Source organism: Xylocopa sonorina, chromosome 8, assembly GCF_050948175.1.
Source record: "Xylocopa sonorina isolate GNS202 chromosome 8, iyXylSono1_principal, whole genome shotgun sequence".
NCBI lineage: Eukaryota > Metazoa > Arthropoda > Insecta > Hymenoptera > Apidae > Xylocopa > Xylocopa sonorina.
The window spans coordinates 8341144-8361329 of NC_135200.1; the positions used below are offsets into that span (position 1 = coordinate 8341144).

General features: G+C 39.6%; 2 protein-coding genes across 5 annotated transcripts; one reads left to right on the plus strand and one right to left on the minus strand.

Annotated features, from left to right (window-relative positions):
• The first annotated feature begins 10 nt into the window (after positions 1 to 10).
• On the plus strand, positions 11 to 5397 carry LOC143425796 (PHAF1 protein CG7083). Of its 4 annotated transcripts, none has more exons than XM_076898815.1 (8): positions 11 to 360; positions 870 to 952; positions 1039 to 1266; positions 1387 to 1596; positions 1891 to 2040; positions 2233 to 2397; positions 2480 to 2666; positions 2953 to 3092. In XM_076898815.1, the coding sequence occupies exons 1-7, from the start codon at positions 297 to 299 to the stop codon at positions 2660 to 2662; spliced, it is 1083 nt and encodes a 360-aa protein (XP_076754930.1). In that variant the 5' UTR covers positions 11 to 296; the 3' UTR covers positions 2663 to 2666; positions 2953 to 3092. The 4 variants fall into 4 exon arrangements, with proteins under 4 accessions (XP_076754930.1, XP_076754926.1, XP_076754927.1 ...); XM_076898811.1 differs by having other exon boundaries at positions 19 to 360; positions 2480 to 2656; positions 2953 to 5397; XM_076898812.1 differs by lacking the exon at positions 11 to 360 and adding an exon at positions 399 to 585 and having other exon boundaries at positions 2480 to 2656; positions 2953 to 5397.
• Positions 5398 to 5652: 255 nt separating this feature from the next.
• LOC143426387 (dual specificity protein phosphatase CDC14C) lies at positions 5653 to 9499 on the minus strand. The gene is made up of 10 exons (XM_076899825.1): positions 9424 to 9499; positions 9159 to 9360; positions 8803 to 9050; positions 8466 to 8727; positions 8219 to 8348; positions 7969 to 8147; positions 7528 to 7712; positions 7159 to 7197; positions 7029 to 7094; positions 5653 to 5858 (listed from the first exon to the last, which is right to left on the minus strand). The coding sequence occupies exons 1-10, from the start codon at positions 9497 to 9499 to the stop codon at positions 5653 to 5655; spliced, it is 1593 nt and encodes a 530-aa protein (XP_076755940.1).
• Between the last annotated feature and the right edge of the window lie 10687 nt (positions 9500 to 20186).

The following is a 20186-nucleotide window of genomic DNA, read 5'->3' on the forward strand; positions in this document are numbered from 1 at the left end:
CGTTACATTGTCGGTATTTCAGTTCGCGCGAGGCTAAATACCCATAAGGTGATACGTCTAATATTTTCATCGCCTCTGGCCGCGGTACGTATCAGCTGTTCGGGTGACAGTTTGCCAGCCCGTGAGAGTAGAGTGTCGCGGTTTATTGTTTGGGAAGCAATATGGCTATCTGGTAGATTAGTAACAGCGCGATACGTAGACAAGAGAGCAACGCAGTTCTCATGATACTTGGAGACGCGTTGCGTGTTCTATTCTAGTTCAATTTAAGAATAAGGGAACCAAGGGAGATCAGTAGAATGTTGGAACTTGAGGTGGTGCCCGAAAGATCCCTCGGATGCGAGCAGTGGGAATTTATTTTAGGCAAGTGACGAAACACCGCGATGTCGTATTACGCATAATTTTCAAACGATCGAATTAATTTATAATAATCAAGCGAACGACCGGGAATTAAACGGGAATGGTCGTTTCCTACTGTCTGGCTGATCTTATTGATGTTGCCGTCATGTCAAACCATTCGCATCCCTGCCTATTTCGTTCTATTTGTAAACACCCCGTTTTGACAATCGCGCGTAAACAAAGAAAATGGTGCTTATTACGAATATTTTGTTACTCATTATGTAATTGTTCACAAGTATTGCCAGATTGTTGATTGTTTTTAGAGCCAAACTAATTAGCCGAGCGGATAATTAATTAGAAATTGATGCTAAAATAAGATACAATTTTAAAAATAGGTTTGAATGTAACAAAAAGTGTGGAACTCTGTTGAACGATTGTTGATGCATGTATTACTTAAAGTAATGCGTAATTAGACAAATGGAGATGATGAAACTTGTAGATGCATTTTTTTTCTCACAAAAGTATCGTTACAGGAATGCATTTTTCCCAATCCGTGTCAATAATACAATCCCAAGTGGGCATTATAAGGGGAGTACAAGTACTTTATAGCGATAGTGTAAGTATATAATGATTGGAATTTAATTGCAGCTTTAGCATTGTATCTTTTGTTGCTATATTAAAATTCATGTTTTATATATACAGAATCCTTTAGATGTAGACCTAGTAATAAACTTACCTCACGACGGAGTTCGGCTTATATTCGATCCAGTGGTGCAAAGGCTCAAAATAATTGAGATATATAATATGAAACTAGTTAAACTTAAGTACTGCGGTTTACCATTCAATTCACCAGAGGTTTTGCCATCCATTGAACAGATCGAACATTCATTCGGGGCAACTCATCCTGGTGTTTACGACAGTGACAAACAAGTACAATATTTTCATTTTAAAGAGACATTCACTTGAACATTATAGTTTCAAGCGAATACTCTTGTTACAAATGAAAATCACAAAACAAAAATTTGTAGAACCAAAGAATATTATTTCCAGGTATTTGTGCTAAATTTTCGAGGGCTATCATTTTATTTCCCCATTGACTCGAAATTTCAACCTGGATATGCACACGGATTAGGATCATTGCAATTTCCAAATGGAACTTCACCACTTGTGGCAAAAACGGCTATTTATGTTGGTAACATGGGTGCTGGTGGAGGAAGCGACGAGCACAATTTAAGAGCACCACCGCCACCTTTACCGCTTGTAACTATTTTTTCTTTGGTGTTATTTCATGTCATCCCACAAGCAATGCATTGTTTTAAGAAACTGAATTTGACTAGAACAATAGAATATGTCTGAACTTGCTGTTAAGAATGAAATGAACGTTGCCTGAACAGTTTGATAAAAATGTTGATTTCAAATTCTCTATTCATCATCACCTAGAAATGTATTTGCTAGTATGTGTATTGATAAAACTCATTCTTATGGGATGACCTAACAGCGTAGGATGTATCTGCATCGAAACACGATTGACACTATGTAATCATATTTTGCTAGGTCTGCTATCATAACAATTTGTATTTAGAAAAGGCAGACGTTATGAGAGATAAAACGCGTACGCGAGGTCTCAGATTGCATCTCTTCACGGAAGGCAGCTCCGTAACAAGGGTATTATTGGAGCCGAAGAAACGCTGCTTAACCAAAGAGGTTACACTTTATAATTTAGTTTATAATGTATAATTTGTATCCTTATAGTATAGTCTGAACCTCTTTAAACCTAATAGATGTATTTTAAAGTGAGTAGTATCATGGAAAGAAATTTATATCTGCTACAATTAAAATTTACTCTAGGCTTTGTTTTTTTTTTTTTTCTTTTGTGTACACTGTACACAATTTTAGGTGTTATTTGGAGATACTTGTGAGGATGTGCTGAGCGCTTTGGGAGCACCGTCTCGAGTTTTTTTTAAAGCAGAGGACAAGATGCGTATTCACAGTCCTCACGCGCACAAACGCGACAAAATAAGGCGATCGGATTTCTTTTATAATTATTTTACTTTAGGATTGGTAAATTTTTCACCTGGCGTAAAAATATTTTATGATCCTGAACTAAAGCATTCTAATAATGTTTAAACCCCATTGCTCGCAGGATGTCCTATTTGATGCCAAAACTCAATGCGTCAAGAAGTTTGTGTTACACACGAATTATCCAGGGCATTATAATTTTAATATGTATCATCGTTGTGAGTTTTCTTTGACTCTACCGCCAGAAAATAATTCCACTGAATCAGGAAAACTCATAGACGTTTCTCCTTCTCCAGTTACGGTATGACATAGTATGTATTATGTAAGTCGTAACATATTGGAATAACTACTCTTGTTTCTAATTAATGTACTTTTATATATTAATATACGTGTTATTTGAACTCAGATATACTTATATGAACAAATTCTAATATATTATATTAATAAACGGAATAAAGAGATATTTCATATGTTATGGCTTGATGCAAATACAAATATTCAGTTGACATAAAGACGGACAGTTTGTGAGAGTAAATGTAGGGTAAAAATCTAAGGTTTTTAAGAGTAAGATTCTTTCAATAATCAATTTCTTTTTAGATCACTGCCTATACGAAATGGGATAGAATAAGCGAGCAATTGAAGGCTAGTGCACGGCCAGTAGTGCTGAATCGTGCCTCCTCGACGAACACAACAAATCCATTTGGATGTACGTTTTGTTACGGCATACGCGATGCGATCGTCGAGGTGATGGCAAATCAGCACATCGCGAGTGTAACATTGTACAGAGCGGTGTGACCGTGATTCTTTACACAATATGGTGCATTATAGAACGCTCTTTATGGAGCAACTGATGGAATGGTGTTTCTTTGGAAAGATGAAAACAAACAAAACAAAATAGGCAAGTTTTAACTCCGACGGAAATTGCATAATATCACCCTCGAAAAAGACTGCACGATACAAAAAAATGTGTCGAGAGCGCAAACGCGTGCAAAAACTTGATGCGGTTTCTTTTTTTCTAACATTAATGTAACGACATTACTAAATTGCGAGGATGTTAGGTAAAAAATAAAACGAAAAAAAATATATAACGTGTGATAACTGAGAAGGTAACGAAGGTATAAAGCTCGAAAACTGAAGCTATATCATTTTAAATATCACGTATCGTTGCTTGTAACCTTTTTATATTTTTTCCTTCGGACATTTACGAGTCAAGGAAATAAAATAAAACAAAAAAAAAAGGAGAAAAACATGAAAAAAGTAAAAAGACGATCAACTAAGGGGTACAAGTGTCTGCAATATTCAATAATATCATATTTAATATACCGTTTTTATCTTTTGTTTATAAGTTTTAAATATATATAGTTAAAGAACAAAAGAAATGGTCTTTGTGTGAGCGATCAATACTGTTATAACTGAGCTCCATAATTAAAAGAAAAAAAAAAGATGAAAAAAAGGGAAGTAGTCTCAAAGAATAATAAGAATTTTGATAGTTAATAATAAAGTTACGATGATTATAACGACCGTAACAATTAATAACAATAAAATGTAATAATGTGCTTAGTGCAGATAAACAAAAAAATATCTAACTTTCGTAAACCAAAATTTTGTAACGCGTGTTTAAAAATAACGAACGAAAAAACTAAAGTTTCGGGTATACAAATCAATGAGGCATAATATGTATACTAGAGTGGTATTATCCATTCAATCTGTGCAGAACTAAACGTAAAATCGTGATGTTAGATTATGAACAACAGACCAATAAAATGGATAAAATCCATCGGGAAGATAAAGGTTCATTGAGTAATAAACGATGTATTTATCGATGTGGGGGGAGGGGGGAAATTAAATTCATGGCCTGTTTTTTTAACGCTCTTATCTATCAAACTCTGATTATTGTGATACGTGATGAAATTTCGAGGAGTGATACAAATAAATGGATTAGTTTTTTGCATTAATACGAATAAAAGAAAAAAAAGAAACTATATTTAGTTAATTACTTTCTTATATTTTCTTGTGCATCGCATTGAATACTACTTATGAGTATAGGTACATTCACAGAACTTGATTAGTCTTTAATCTGTTAGCCGTGCAACGTGAAATACCACACTACGTATCAATCGTGAAGCTTATGGTATCACACGGAAAATTGTTTCTTTTTTTTATGAATTCGATCTCACCTCGATATTAATTTGCACAATCATGTACCCTATCTCTAGTAGGGTATAAAGACGAATATGTTTTATGTACCGTATAAACTTCGATAGTTGGTAATTCACAGCCATTATAAGATCTGTATCGAGTAAGAATCGTAAAATATAAATAACAAAATGCGTTCATGATGAAACATGAAGCATAGATGATGGTTAATAATTTCATTAACAATTTGACTGCACAGATGTATGGCAATTTTCCTTCCTGTTCACCGCATTAGTAAAATTTGTGGTCCACGGTTTTGAAGGACGATATACCTTTGTAAATTGTCTCGGTTCACATGCAAATTAACTTCTTTCCTTTGAAGTTCAAACTCGAAGTGTTAAGTGATCTCATTGTATCAAGATCCGCGATTCGAAAGTAAAAGCGAGAGAATGAATCGAGCGTTACCGAAGAAAAGTGTTAATCGATGCATAATTGTACAAAAAAGAAAAAAAAACTCTGAAAGACGCAGAGCCGTGTGTGTGATTGAAAAGGCTACGGCTGTCCTTGTTTCTCAAAATCCTATTTCGATGGAATACCTCCTGTTTTCTCGACTAGACTGTTGTCAAACTGTTTTGCGTGGGAACTATTTTGAAGTAAATATATAGAGCATAGAATATTTTGAACAGATTTCACTGAGGCATCCGTGATCGATGCGATAATAAAAGATTAATTAAAGAAAAGAAAACGGTGGGATTGTTCGAAATTACACATTCTCTATATAATTATTTTGAATAATTCTCAAGAAATATCTCTCTATTTAGTTTATACAAAACGAATCATTTTGTATCGAATGGATTGTAAAATTATGTAAAACGATTTTCTATAAATCATTTTTCTCCTCCGAAACCTTTAAAATTTTTCTAATCCTTGTATTTTTTCTAAACAAATTACTGTCTAGTTTAAATAACACATTCTTAATTACAATTAAAATTTAACCTTTTGCAAATCATTTTTGGTTTGAAGTTCTTAGAATTTTTCTGATTTGCATATATCTTTCATTAAACAAATTCTTGTTTTTCTAATAATTCCCATTATGATTCAAGTTTAATCTTCGAATTGTGACCACAATAAGATAGTGTATTTTTTTTAACGAGTACTCACTTATTTCTTTCGTCGTGCGTTTCTCAGAGCATCCAATCCGTAAGCAATGCAATTCTTCTGCCGCGATTCCAAACTTCGAGATGATTTGAACCTGTTCATTTTGATTTCATTGAGCCTGTCACCCTGCGTCATATGTGAATCGGTAGGTCTATATTTCTGGGAGGTTTGTTCCAAATCGTCTGATCCTCGAATATTCTTCAATTTTCCTATAAACGTGAACAAACAAAATGTACGATAAATCCATGCGTAACACTGGAGAAAACTATTGTCTGATGACGCAGATTATGAGCGTCCTGCATACCTCTTCTCTTACCTTTAAATTGATTTGTTTTAATTGTTATTAACGTATGAAGAGTATTCTTATAATGACACTCGATTTAAATTTCGTATCCACGTGTGATTAATAGAACAGTTAACTTGAAAAATCACGAAAAATTTGGAGTACTACTATCGCGTTAGAAATTACCGAAGAGACTGATTCAAATTGGATGCGCGCGCAGGACTGTTCATATATAGATATACGTATAAGGTGGAGACCTTTTGGCGCGAAGACGAATACTTCAATTGTTATATCGAGAAAAATTGATTTAACCACTTCATAGAAGTTGTAATAATCATTGTTCGTTATATTATCAAGTCATTGTCTTTTAGAAATGAATTCATTTGAAATTAATTTTGAATTATTGTTAAATGCTGATATATGGTGGCTGCGCACGCATTTGTCGATAGATGTCAGTTATTGAAAGATCGATGAACAATCAATAATGCTTCTGTTTTTATAAATTTGATATTCATGTAAGTTAAAGTATAAAAATAAACATAGTATACTCTTAAAATTTCAAACTCTTCGATTTATGTTAAATTAATCATAAAAGTTTCTACATACTAATTGCAATCGATTATAATAATCGACTTGTAACCGAAATCAGATGCGTGCGCAGCTTATTGAATTGCTTTCGGAGCTATGGACTGGTTTTTCTGCACGCGATATCATAGCCTTAATTTTTTACTAATTTTGTTCTGAAAACAAGGGCCACGACTTCGCCACAATGAAAATTTCAACTAATTGCTGTTTCATGGTTTGTATGCACATGTAATAACATAAACCAATAACTTTTTTAAGCGAAAAATGCAAAATATTATACGACAATATTTCAAGGCCATTGCATCTACAACTCGATATTAACAATTTGCTATAATATCGTGTTGATTGCATAAAATGGAATTTGAAACATATGTTATTTATCCGAAAGCAGCGTTTCGTCGCAAATATGTCATAATTTCTAATTTTTCACTTTCATTATTTTAGAATTGATCGAAATATACTGTACCTAATATGTATACTATAATGTATACTATAAACTATAGGATTGTACCTAATATTCTTGTCAACTTTGTTTTTCCTTTCTTCTCTAGCGACGAATCATGGCATTTGTTAAATTCTGAAATTAAGAAAATCGTGTTAGAAAATATTCGTTCCAATTTAAAACCAATACTTTTTAATACCCTTTTCTAATTTTATTTTCCCTTCCCAGATCTCGATTTCTACATCAAAACGAAAATTTAAGCTCACCAATAACCATAATGGATGAGGACAGCATCAGGTTTCTTACCAGACTAGATAATATTCTCGCTGGACTCTAATATCGTATACGGTCTACGTCCAACGAGTCGAGCCGGCGGTTATAAACAAAAACATCAACCGATCATTTAGGTAAGTGAGCGACAGTTGTCCGCCAGTCAATAACTACGCTTAACACGAGAATGTTTTGTTTATTTCTACTGACTCGAGTCGTTGAACGCGTACACGGGTTTCGACACATTCCCTCTCGTTATACGTTTCATTCGCTCGTTTCAGGCGCAACGAGGAAGTACCTGTACAGCAACCCTCGGACGCGTAGTGCATTCTCCTCTGTAACTTGTCCGCGATCGAATATATTCCACGTTTGTGGTGCAGTATTACGTCACCATCGCCATAGTACTTCAGTCTGTGAAATAGAACCAGGTATTTACTGTTCCTTTTAATATTTGTCGTTCTGGCACGTTTTTTCAATTCTATTCTGTATTAGAAATCATTAATTCAGAATAGAACAGGGTTAATCATTAATGAAGAAGATCTTTTCTACATTCCGTTCCTCTTTTATAATTAAGAATAGTGATATAATAGAATTTGTAGAACTTGAAATGTTTATTTCATCACTCTTAAGCTTTTGTAATATATATGTACTGTTTTGATATATCTAATTCTTTATAATTTAAACAAAAATCTTATGATAATATCTTTATCAAAGTATATCAAGAAATTTTTCAAATTACTTATATTGCTGGCCTGCGTTTAGCAAATTTTTCTCAATGTTTTCTAACCAAGCCTGCTGGTGTCCGATAACGGAACCAGGTCTGCAAATCCTTATCCAGGCAATAGCCTCTCTAGCAGCCATTTTGTAGTGTTTTATTAAATACGCGGCAATCAATGAACCTGTTCTTCCTAATCCAGCCTAAAGTTCAATTAATAAGTGAGGCATAAAAATACTTATACATTAGCATAATTTAAAGGGCATTGAATTACTTTGCAATGAACTGCTATCGGTCCATTAGTATTTTCGCTCAATTGCAAAAATTCGTTCAGTATCCTTCTCGGTGGTACAGTACCGTCTGGCATGAACATATCGTAATGCGTGATTCCTGTCTCTGTGAATCTATTTTCAAGCAATTATACAATAATATAATGCTTTGAAATTTTCAGAAAAATGTTCTTTTTAACGACAATTTGGACTGTTACGAACCTACAGAAATTTGTAAAAAGAAGTTTATACCTTGAAGCGTCGTACGCTTTTTTATTCAACCTAATCACAGCGGCGACTTTATGCCTCAAAAAGTAATCGATGTAACACTCAGGTGGATGATAGGGGGTTCCTGGTTCTGTGCTTGGACCGGCGAAAGCCAGGAACTTTTGCGGTACCATCCAATTCAAAGCGCCGTTTCGCATATCCTCGTACTTTTCGTATTCGTCCACGTCAAAGTCGTCGAAATTGAAAAAGCCAAAGGACGCTGCTTTTTTAAGCGCGTACAGGCAATCTGCTCTCGTTCAAACAGTCAGATCACGTAGAATTAATTCCAAACGACACATATCCGCTACTTTTAAATTCTTACCTAATAAATGAATATTATAAACGGGTGAGCCCATGGAAGCATCGCGAAATGGCTTTATGGGAATTTCGCCACCCACGAAGAGGGTGTTGTACGCCTCTCTTGGGCTCTTATTTAAATACAGTACTGCGTAAGAGGCAATCAAATAGGCGGCGTTCGCCCTTTTGTGATCTCGTTGCGAGGTGTAGTGCACGATTTGCCTATGCTTGTTCCCTGGACTCTCGAGCTTCTTGTTTACCTTACAGCAGTATCTGTTAGCAATATTTTTTAAATAGAATCAAACCTGGGCGTATAAGAGAACAAGCTAAACAATTCTTAAATTTTTTTTCCATGGAATATAAAAGATTGGACGCTCTTACTTGTATAAACATGCAATGGTTAGAGGACCAAAGTCGTTGTAGTAATTATTATAAATCAACTCGTAGTCGGTTGTAAAAAAGTGAATGTTGGATGTGCTCTTTGCGTCTCTTTGATCGTTGCTCAGAGTCGCAAAATATAATTTGTCTTTTATGTATTCGCAGATGTAGGTGACGTCTGGGTGTTTGTAAACCGTAGTAATTTCTAATGGAAAATACGAACGAGAGAAGTAATTAAAAAGTATTTACTTTTATGATGATTATGTACCATCAGGGTTAAAATTTCTGTTCTCGTAAATGCGTCGATCTTGTCTTGGGAATCCAGAATGTTTCGGTTCGTACATCGTGAAAGGGTGTCGAAGCGCGTTGTGCTCATACGCGCGACTATTTCTCGTGAACTTTGTTCTTCGTAAAACGATCATTAAGCTTACGTTAATTTCACCAAATCGACGATCATTTGTAAGTCCAAGAAGAATGACCGTTGACGAAATTTTCTCGTGTTAGATCATTTATTAATTTTAAATGTATCCCAGTCATATCTTGCTTGAAATATGTCGATTTTCTTTTAGAGCAATATAGTGAGATAGATATTAGTTTGGCTATCAAATTGAAGAGTATTCATTTATGGTATTTTTGATTACGAAATTGTAATTAACCAAACACATGACTTTTTTAAACCTAAATAGTAAAGGAAATAGAATTTGTTGCATATTACGGTTATGAGAAAGAGTAATTAATTATTAGATAATTCATATACTTTAGATAATTTTCATTTTCTGCAGAATAGTCTGTTCTTCAATTTATCACTATTTGGCACACCGAATTACTAATTTCATTTTTGCGTCTGTCAACGACCTTAGCGTTTGTCAGATTTTTTTCATAGCAGCCAATTGTAAGAATTTGTTTTACCAGAGAAATTAGTAATTAATTCTAATAATTTTTAGAATTATAACGCGATAAAATATAGAAAAATGAATTTTACATTCATAAATAGATGTAAAATATATATTATATTGGTAATTGTTGCAGGAATAACAAGAGGCAGCACGCACGTGTGTAAAGACGCATCTATGGAGTGTTTAACCAACGATCCACACAGCATGAATGGCGAAATGAAGTTGCATGAAAGCATCAATGCATGTCACAAGTGGTGAGTCGAATTTCCATTCGCCTTCTGCTTTCAATATTCAATTATTACCGCTTTCTTGCTTAATTAAATTGCGCGCAACTCTTTCACCGTCCTGCGAAATGCAAAAGACATTTATAATTTAACTAAGAAGATAAAGAGTACGCGAGCTATTTCAATAGCACTTTGAAGGAAAGAAAAATTAATATTATGGTAGTCGCGGTAGGATTACGCAGTAGTTATGATAGGACACGAGTAATTAAGGGTTAAGTCCATCGCTCTCGACGGTGCTCTTTTGAAAACCGTCGTATTCCTCCGCGTCCAGATTGCATAAAACCCTTTCTTCTTCCCCCTCGCCCCTCGACCACCACTCCATCCTCTTTCTCCAGCACGTTACCGCGGTTACGATTTGCGAGTGCACCGGGAAGTGCTTTAACATGCAACGTGGGGCCTAACCGGTAAAGCGACTGATCGGTATTTACGATTCAAGAGAAATCTTTCGCGGGACAACAAGGCGGCTCCGTCCATCCGTCCGTGCATCCATTCCCTGCGTCCGTCAATCCGTTATAATTTCTCCGTTAATAGAATCCGAGATTTCGTAGCGATCCGTGCGACGCATTCGAAATTCGCCCCGGTTGTCGTTCTCTCTTTCTCTCTCGCGTCGGCTGGTAAAACGGTGCTCCTCTTCTTCTCCTCTCGTCATCTTTCGTTTCTTACGTCCACCAGTGTCCACAACTAAACTTTTTCCTCGTTACTTTTCTTTCTTACGCACTTCATTCGTTTCCTATTTTCGGAATGGTTATTTTGGTTCACGCGTGCTAGTTCGCTCTTTCGAATGTTAATTCTGACTGTATTTGGTCGTTTCACGATGGGTGCGCTGATTTCTCAATGGTTCGTGGCCTTTTTCGAATCATCTTCCGAGTTCCTGTTTTTCATTCTCGTATATGCTCACGGTTTTTTTAATGTATATTTTCTGGCTCCATTTATCGATGCTATTCTATTGATAAGGAGGTTCTCTTATATTAAGATTTGTAAGGGGTGATGCATCTAGGCAGATTTTATGTTTGACCGTTTTCTTTACCTTTGAACTCGCATTTTCCTCATTTTCTACATCCGTACGCCTGTGTGTAGCATAATTTCTTTGTATACTTCTTCGAAATGGTTTGTTTCCCACGGTTTACCCTTTTGTGCATCTTTGTCACTCTAGCGGACGATTTATCGTATAAAACTTCGTCCCTCGGCTAGGCAGCTACCAAGAACATCCATTTCTTTCATCTCGACGATTCCTCGAGTATCGTCTCCTCCTGTTCTCCATTTGCTCCACTCCCTCTTCGCCTTTCCCATGTCTTTCCGTGTACAGTGTACGCCAGTCGCTTTTCCCACCTCTCCTTCCCTGTTTCCCCGCCCTCTCAATAATTCTGCTCGCCCCTCCATCGATGTCCCATCAATGCCCCCCTCGTCGGACAATTATCTCTTCTTCTCTTCTTTTTTCCCGTCTATCACGACTCCCTCGTCGAATCTTTTATTCCTCGCTGCTATCGCCTCCTCTTCCTGTACTTCGACGCTTTTCTTTCCATTTTCTCCCTTTTTCTTCAGCTTCCTGGGATTGTTCCTTGCTCGTTACGTTAGGACTTCCTGGTGTTACTGCAGAGCCGTAGCTCCTCTTAAATTTATTCCCGGCTGTATTCCCGCTGAAGCTGAAAAGATGGGACGGAAAGAAATCGATGAATGTGACGTGTATCTTTTTGACCGCATCGTTAATAATTACAAATGATGCTTTGAATAATTAATTTCGTTCGCTAAGAAATTCTAAACAAACGAGTACCAATGCCGCAAGAACTACAAGTCAGAAGTTCAATTAAAACCTATCATCATCGAAGTTCAGTTAAGCCAGCATCAACGTTGCAAGAGTTCTCAGTAGCCGAACGACCGAGGTTAGGTGAAAACAGCTCATCGGAGGAAATCCCTCGAAGGACGTATCGATGACTCGTCCAGTGAGCCCGTCGTTAAAAATTTCCAGAACGTGTCCGCGGTTCCGACCAGCCCGCGGGCAACATCCTCCTGCGGTTTGCTGTCGTCGTCGTGTGCGGCACGAAGATCCGCTCATTGTCTCTCTAATGCATATTGACTATTAACAGCGAATCCGCTTTTCCTTATACGCGAGGATATAACTACGTCACGTCCTTATTCGCCGGGCATCGTCTCGATCGGCCACGATCATCTTCGAAGTCGCGGCCATATTCGGCGCTCCCACCCACGGACAATGCCAGCCGCATTCATAAACCTATTCCTTACCCGTTCGACGACCAATCGAATTGAAACGACCTCTGCGTACGCCATACATTTTTCCACCAATAAATCACTGGTTTGCTGCAACGACATAAAAAGTCGTCACTCGCTGCCGCGAGAAGCTATGATTCCACGGGGAAGTGGGCTCGAGTTCTTTTGGATCGCTAAGTTTTGCAGAACGTCTTTGAATTGGTGCGATAAGACGTTGGATTTAAGAGGGAACTTTAGAAATACCTTGCTGCAATGTAACGAAATTTGTGAAGACCTCTTGCGGGAGCTAAACGCAAAGAAATGAAACTATCTCAGATATTTTTTATAAGCAGCAATCAAAGAGCATCGAAGAGTGAAAAAAATGCAGAGCATTTCAATTAATAATTACAATTATCATAATAAATAGATTTTTCTTATTATGCTGCCTGTTAGGCGAGAGGTACCAATTAACTCTATTTATCACTGTATGTACCAACAATTTTGGAGCTGTGCGATCGATGCACCTGGTAATTAAACGAGCAACATGTTGCACGCTTGTATACGCGCGGTTGTGCCCGTTGCAAATGGAAAATCGGAATTCAACGGCATTATCCAGCCCGCGTAACGTTACCCGAGATACGTTGCGCTTAAAATAGATCCAGAACGATACTCGCTGGAAGCTTAATTAGCCGGCTAGAAGTCGTTTTACAGTGGAGGGACATGTTAACTTGGTTTCACTCTATTTTTCTTAATCGACCTTGCTTTGGGATTTCCGATCCGCGGCGTGTGAGGTGGTTCGTTAAGCACAGAGGGTGAAGTTTCTCTGAATGGCTTTCCATGAGTTTTCGAAAACCTAGGTTCGATTCAAGGATCAGGGATGTTTATTGAGTGCTACCACACGAATGTTCAATAATCGATGCTTCTGTAACTTTTACGAACTTCGTTTTCTAAGAAACAGATATTCTCAAGTCGCTTAGAAGTAGATTCATCGGTTTATTGAAGATTTATCACGATTAGTAAAAGTTTGCTTCTTCAAGTAGCTATGTTTTACCTAAAATCAGAAATTTAAAAGCGATACTATCCAAAACCAAATCTGTTTCGCATATCAGCCCTCCACGAACTCGAGACCAGTCTGAATGAAAACAATCAACGAGAATCAAAGAAAATGTAGATGAAAATCAGCAGGAAAAGTTGCTCAGGTGAATCGTGAACGAATAGTGGTCCCCAAGGGAGCATCGTGCAGGTTGGTACCCGAACCGATCGAGAACCGAAGACGAGCCAGCTCCCTGGTATGCTCGTCGCGGCTGGGGCTCGCCTATTCGATAATTTGGACGGTTGCAGAGTGCCGTGGGGCGAGGTAACTGGCACATCCACGCACCGCCGCCAAAATACCGGCATACAAGAAGAGCCTGAGGAACGTGTACGGGGACACGAGGTGTACGTGTTCTGCGAGTGAGAGGCGATCGAGGGATAGATGCTCGCGGAGCGGTGGCTCTGCTTCCGCGTGGACGGACAATCGCCTTTGACGAGCTCGTTCGTGTGCACGCGCTCTCTACCAGCACGGATTTCTTCGTCCCACCAGCCGCTACGGCATAGCAATCGTTCGTACAGGTGTGCGTGGATACAGGGTGTCCACAGGCAATGAGAGTTACCGATACGAACCTTTGAATATCGATGGATGACGCGGGGTGAGGGCTTGTACCTCGAGCCTCCATTTTGGAGAACGCTGGGGTTGAACATCTTATGGTAGATCAAGGTCTCTGAGATATTTAGATATGACGAAAAGTAACATTCGTCGAGTATTTTATTTGAAACAGAATTTAATTAGTATTGGAGTATTTAATTAGTTCTGTATCTTTCTGCAAGAGAACTTGTACGCGAATAAAGGGATGTCAGGCTTAATTTTCGAAGCGATTCGAACACCGAAACGACGCGATTCCGGTTCATTTCTACGAACGAGAAATGGTACCAGTCTCGTTCGTATCACTGATTACGGGGACACCCTGTACGTGTATGTTTCACCTGGTGGATAGAGACGGGTGTGTATGTACACGCGTCGAAGAAAGCTCTCCGCTCGAGCCACGCCACGGAACTCTCTTGTCTCTCCTCTCGTCGCTGGATGACCGCGGTCGATACGCATGAGCATTCGAATCACGGCGACGGAGCGGGCACGTAACAATTTCTGTTCTTGGGACTGGAGCCACTGGATGGATCGTCGATCCTTCCAGTTGGCCGTGTTGCACATCCGCGCCGCTGTCCCGCCTTTTCAATCTTCCTCGTTGCAAGAGAAAACTGGCTGCTTTCCTCTTGCTCGCCCCGCGATCTTCGTTTCGATCGATCGAAATTCTTACGACTGGCATCACTCTTCGATTCGGTGGACCCGGTTAATCTGGAGTGGAATGTCTCTCGAAGTCAGCCTGACGTTTGCTGTGTCAAGAATATTTCTAGAATCTCGCATTCTGGATACTAGGAACACAGATTTTTCCTCTCGATCTTCTTCATTACGGAAAAAAGGAAATTGTCAACCTTTTTCTTCTCATCAGGTCACTTGATAGGATTCTCGAGTCTCCACGAGAGATTACGCATGTATTTTCTCTCTTCTTAGGAGTTCATTATAAAAAAGTATCAATAGTGAAAGCAGAAAGTTGGAAGAAATAGCTTTAACCGGAGGATGCAGAGATTCACTGCACAGAGGATGACGAGATTGCACAACGTAGAACTGATCAGCTTAATTTATCGCGATTCTACGTGATTCCCGTTAGGACGATGAACATGCAGCAGATCCAGCGCATTTGGACGACTCTGCGAAATTTATCCCCATAACTGTGTACTGTTCGAGTCGAAATGGAGCAGAGGAGGTTTCGAGTTGATATTCACGAACGAGCTCGATATAAATTCCCGAAATTGGGTTTCCTTGGCCTTCGAAGATGGTGGTAAAACAAGGCCCCAGAACGATATCGGTGCGGAGCATCCTTACAATTCCACGACTCTGACATTGGAGATGCTCCAATTCTTCCAAAAACGTTGAAAAAAAATCCTCAAGCGCACAATCCACGTCTCAACGTCTCCCTCTAAAGACTTAGAATCTTCGCGACTCCCGTGACTAAAAAGTCGCGACAGGTCTCGCAAGAAAATCCTCTGCGAACAAGAGAGAGAGAGAGAGAGAAAAAAAAGCAGAGCAGAACGAACGAAAGTCGACTGAAATTTCTCCGTGGCGTTTCGCAACGCGGGTGTTACCCTTCCCAGAAAGCTTCGCGTTCACCGGTGGCGGGCGTCACCGTGGGTGAACGACGGTGGTTGTCGACGTCCCTACCCGGCCGTTTCCAATCGTTGATGACGATATTTCAACATTCGAGCTGGTCGCCGGGTGATCATGGTGCAAGATTTAAGTCTTGATTCACCGGGACGACGATTGACACGCCGATCAGGTACACGCTGAATTCTTATGCTAATGCGAGAAAGGAGCCGAGAAGACAATACTCGTCCACATCCCAACACCGGCTGGGTACGCGCGCGCGCGCATCTGTATACACTCTGCGTCCCGTATTCTGTATTCTGTCAAGTGAATTAATACAATCACGAGGACCGCCGGGTGATTTTAGATGCGGTGAGATCGTGATCGCCGACGCCGCCACCATCGGGCACGGCCGCGCCACGGTTCATTGGGGGCTTTCTACCGTGTCGGGGAAAACGGAGATGGTCCCGATCGTGACCTTGGGAAAACCATTTGCCGCGGACGCGGGACCGCCGCTCTGCCCTATCTTCCTTGCCTGGGCAATAGTATCGGCGACGTAATCGTTGCCGATGGCGCGTGGAGGACCGCTTGAGTAACGCGCTGGACGCCACCACGGGATAACGATGGCGTTTTCGCTTTTCTTCCCTCAGAGATCTCTAGAGAAGTTCACAGATTCTTAGAATTATTTTTTACAAGGATTTTTATCCTCCTTGGACTTTGGAGATTTGTTTGTTCTTGTGAATGTTAGTTTCCTTTTAAGTAGAAATTGAGGATTATTATATAATAGATAGGTGCTATTTTCAATGTTAAGATCCATTTGAATATTCTACCAGACACAAGATGGACGTTTACTTTTGTCCAATCGTAAGATCGTATCGGTGAATTCATTAAAAACCAGCACAGGACTTAAGAGGCGCAAGGTAAAGTCTGAGAAAATCAGATTAGCCGGACAATTTCGCACCAGCTGTCGCGAGCGAACGCTAATGTCGCCTAAGGACGCCGGCAGCGAGGTGTCACGGTTGCGAAACCGGGCTGTTCTTCGTGAAAATTAATGGAGAGCGGGCCAGGGGAGTCCTTTAATAATAACTCATCATGCATATGCGAAAACCATTGCGCATAAGTTTCTTTTACGTGATTGATTTATTGAGTCGTTCGTTAAGAAAGTCTCAACGGGGCCCGCACCGTTGGCCCCCCCCTCGCCTCCCCCGCTCGATCTTCTCCGTTTCTTCGCGGCACACGTGGAACCCGCTTCCGGTACCCGAACATTACGGTATCAACAACTTCCGGTCATCACTCGCCGTTGCGGACCTCTAAACCGTCCGTCCGGTGATCTCCTGAACCGAATACATATCTACGTAGCATGCATTTAGATAACGCGCGCGGCTTTTTTTCCCCAGGTCCCCTCGCGAGCGTGATAACGCAGAATGGGAAACTCGAGCGCGCGTCCGGCGAGCAGGGAACTCTCGAAGACCTGGTTCTTCGTTGGATATTTTATAGTACAATGATTTATTATGGACCAAGCTTTTATTACGATATTTACCTTCACGCGACAATTAATTTTGAAAAAACCAGTAGTTCGTATTCCAAAGTCGACTAGGTTAGTAGTTCTTCAATATTCGAGAAATAATCAACGTTAGAAAATATAGCAATAAAAAAGGGAGATTTTCTTCCGTGTTATATAGGAAGGCTTTGGTTTGAAGGCGATTTTATGTTCGTACTAGTTCACGTTTTAAATGGTTTAGGCTCGAAGGGGAGAAATCAAGCGCATGATGCTGTTTATCGTAGCCCACTTCGATAGGTACGCTCGGTTCATGAAAATTACCGGTATCTGGAGTAGATTTCCTTTCTTTTTTCCACGATTGACCATTGACGCAGAAGAGAGAAGCAGCGGTAAGAGCTCGCTATGTAACGGTCGTTCTGCCTGGCCAGGGTGGATGAGTGCAGCATTTCCCGTATTGCCGTCGTAACTCGCGACTACTATCCGCGAAATGACAACTGCTAAACAACGGATAGAGGTTCTCGACTATCGTCATCAGGGATTTCGACTTTCTAACGATTCTGCTGTCAGACGAGTCGCGATCTCATTAAAAACATCATTGAAATAGATGTTTCGTAGATTTTAAATTTTATGGATGTTATGTATGGATGAGATTAAACATTTTTAATTAAATCAATTTCACAGTATCGATGGCAACGGTTATGTGAATATCTAAATGGAATTTTTAAAAATTTCATTTCCGTTTCATATAATTTTAGTTGGTAAATTCAGAATTAATTACTAGAGTGAGTAGTACTTGTTGGAAATACTTTGCGACGGTATTTTTCTAAGTTCAGCAGGAGAACCGCTGTGTCATCCAGAGGCCAAGTCGAGATGGTGAATCGCGAGTTCCCAATAATGGTTGCGACGTTAATCAGACTATATAAAATGATATATTTCTCATCGAGGAACAGGCACGGAGAAAATTATGAATTGCGTTGCCAGTAACGGAGTATATTTCAGATTTCATAACGATCGACTTGCGAAATTGAAGAATATTCTTGCGCCATAAAAATAATTATCAATTCACTGTTTCCGAACGCTTTGTACAATTCTCTTCGAAGAAAATGGCTCCATCGCGAGCTATCAGGTACCTAAACTTCGCATAACGTTCTCAATCATTTGCGAATTAGTAAAATTCTATAATATAATAATACACCAAAGCGTCGATTCGTGTAATAAAAATTTTGAAATTAGACAGAGAAAAATTAGGCCACGCGTACGTAAGTGAGTGAATATCACGTTTATCAGGCAAGCTGGCCGCCATTTTGCTGGTTCTCCGGCAGATGTCGCAGAAGTTACGATAAAACCTCGAGTTTATTCGGGAATCGTTCCAAGCACGGAATTATGAACAAAGTAGCCGCGACGTTCTGGCTCAGGGACGATTTATATTCAGCACTCGACGTCATATTGTCTGCGTCCACTATCTCATCATCGATTTCGTTTGATGTTACGTCCTAGCGTTACAAGACCGATAACGGTGCCGAGCCTCGCGTTACTCGCGCTATCGGTAATTTGTCGAAAATTTCATAAAGCACGATCGAATCGAGTCAATTTATTCGAACAAACGAATCAGCAAATCAACAACTACTTGCTTCTACTATATATTTACCATTGTTTAACTTCAGTATAGAAAATGAATTTGATATTAATTATAATACATGGAGAATCGTTCATTGTTTCTCTCAATCGTTTGATTTTACTTTCTTCTTACTTTAACTTAACTTTTTTCATTGTTACATAGCTGAGACTCAAACTTTCTTCTGATTAATTGATGCTTTAATCGATGCTTAATAACCACCCTTACGGAAGTATCCCTTCAAAAAATGAATTACGATAACTCTTTTTACATAAAAAAAAATTGAAGATTGGCAAAATTATATACTTGCTACGAATCTCGAAAAAATCTCTCTGGTAGACTCTCGACTAATGTCGTCGACTAAGCATGTTTTGTCCACGATCGTTCCCGCTAATTGCATAACTAATGATCGACAGTTGAGGAGAGTCGTTCAGACGAAGTTGATGCACGTTACACAGGTAGAACGTGTCGAGTGAGGCTCGTTAATTGACCGAGGGACGGAGTGTTGCAAACGGAATCATTATCATCCCCAACGGATGACAGACGAGTGGCCGTCGTGCCGTCTAGAAGAGGGAAACCGTAGAAGGTAGGAAACCTCTCGGTGTCTCCCAACTCGCAAGCCAGGAATTAGCATCGCTTCTCCTCTCCGGGCATCTCGTCTCGCCTCTGTTCTCCTCTCTCTATCCTCCGCTTCCTCTCCTCTCCGCGGTGGAAAAAAGCGATCCATTCCGCGCAAAAAAAACCCCCCTCCGTTTCCTGCAATTATTTCGTCTACGCGTGTTCTTCCCTCGCGTTTCAAAAGATGAGATCGCGCTCGCCATTTGATTATAAAAATAAACGTACTTTACAAGCTGAGAAATGCCTCGCATTACCGCGCAGCCAGCAATTCAATCCTCGATTACTTACGATCCTTCCTCCTCTTAATTGCACAAATTTCTAACAAACACTTCCTGACTTTGAATATTCATCGAACACCGTTCTATAGGTATACATAATTCACCATCGAGTTGCGACACGAAAATGTTGGAAGTTATCTGAGGATCATCTCGCAGTTTCTCTGCCGTACGATTAGCCAGGCGGTGGGTAAGGTCATTAGAAATCTCGAGTGCGCTCGTTGCGAACGAGATTACAGGAACAGCGAAGTCGAAGAAAATATCGTTCCCGATGTCGAACACGGTGTAAGTAAGGAAATTGGCTGCCGCACACCGCACGCTTTTATCCCGTATAAGTCGATGCTTCTAAAGCTGAGGAGGACGTCCAGTTTGTCGGTCTCTTCATCCGATTAAGCCCCACCA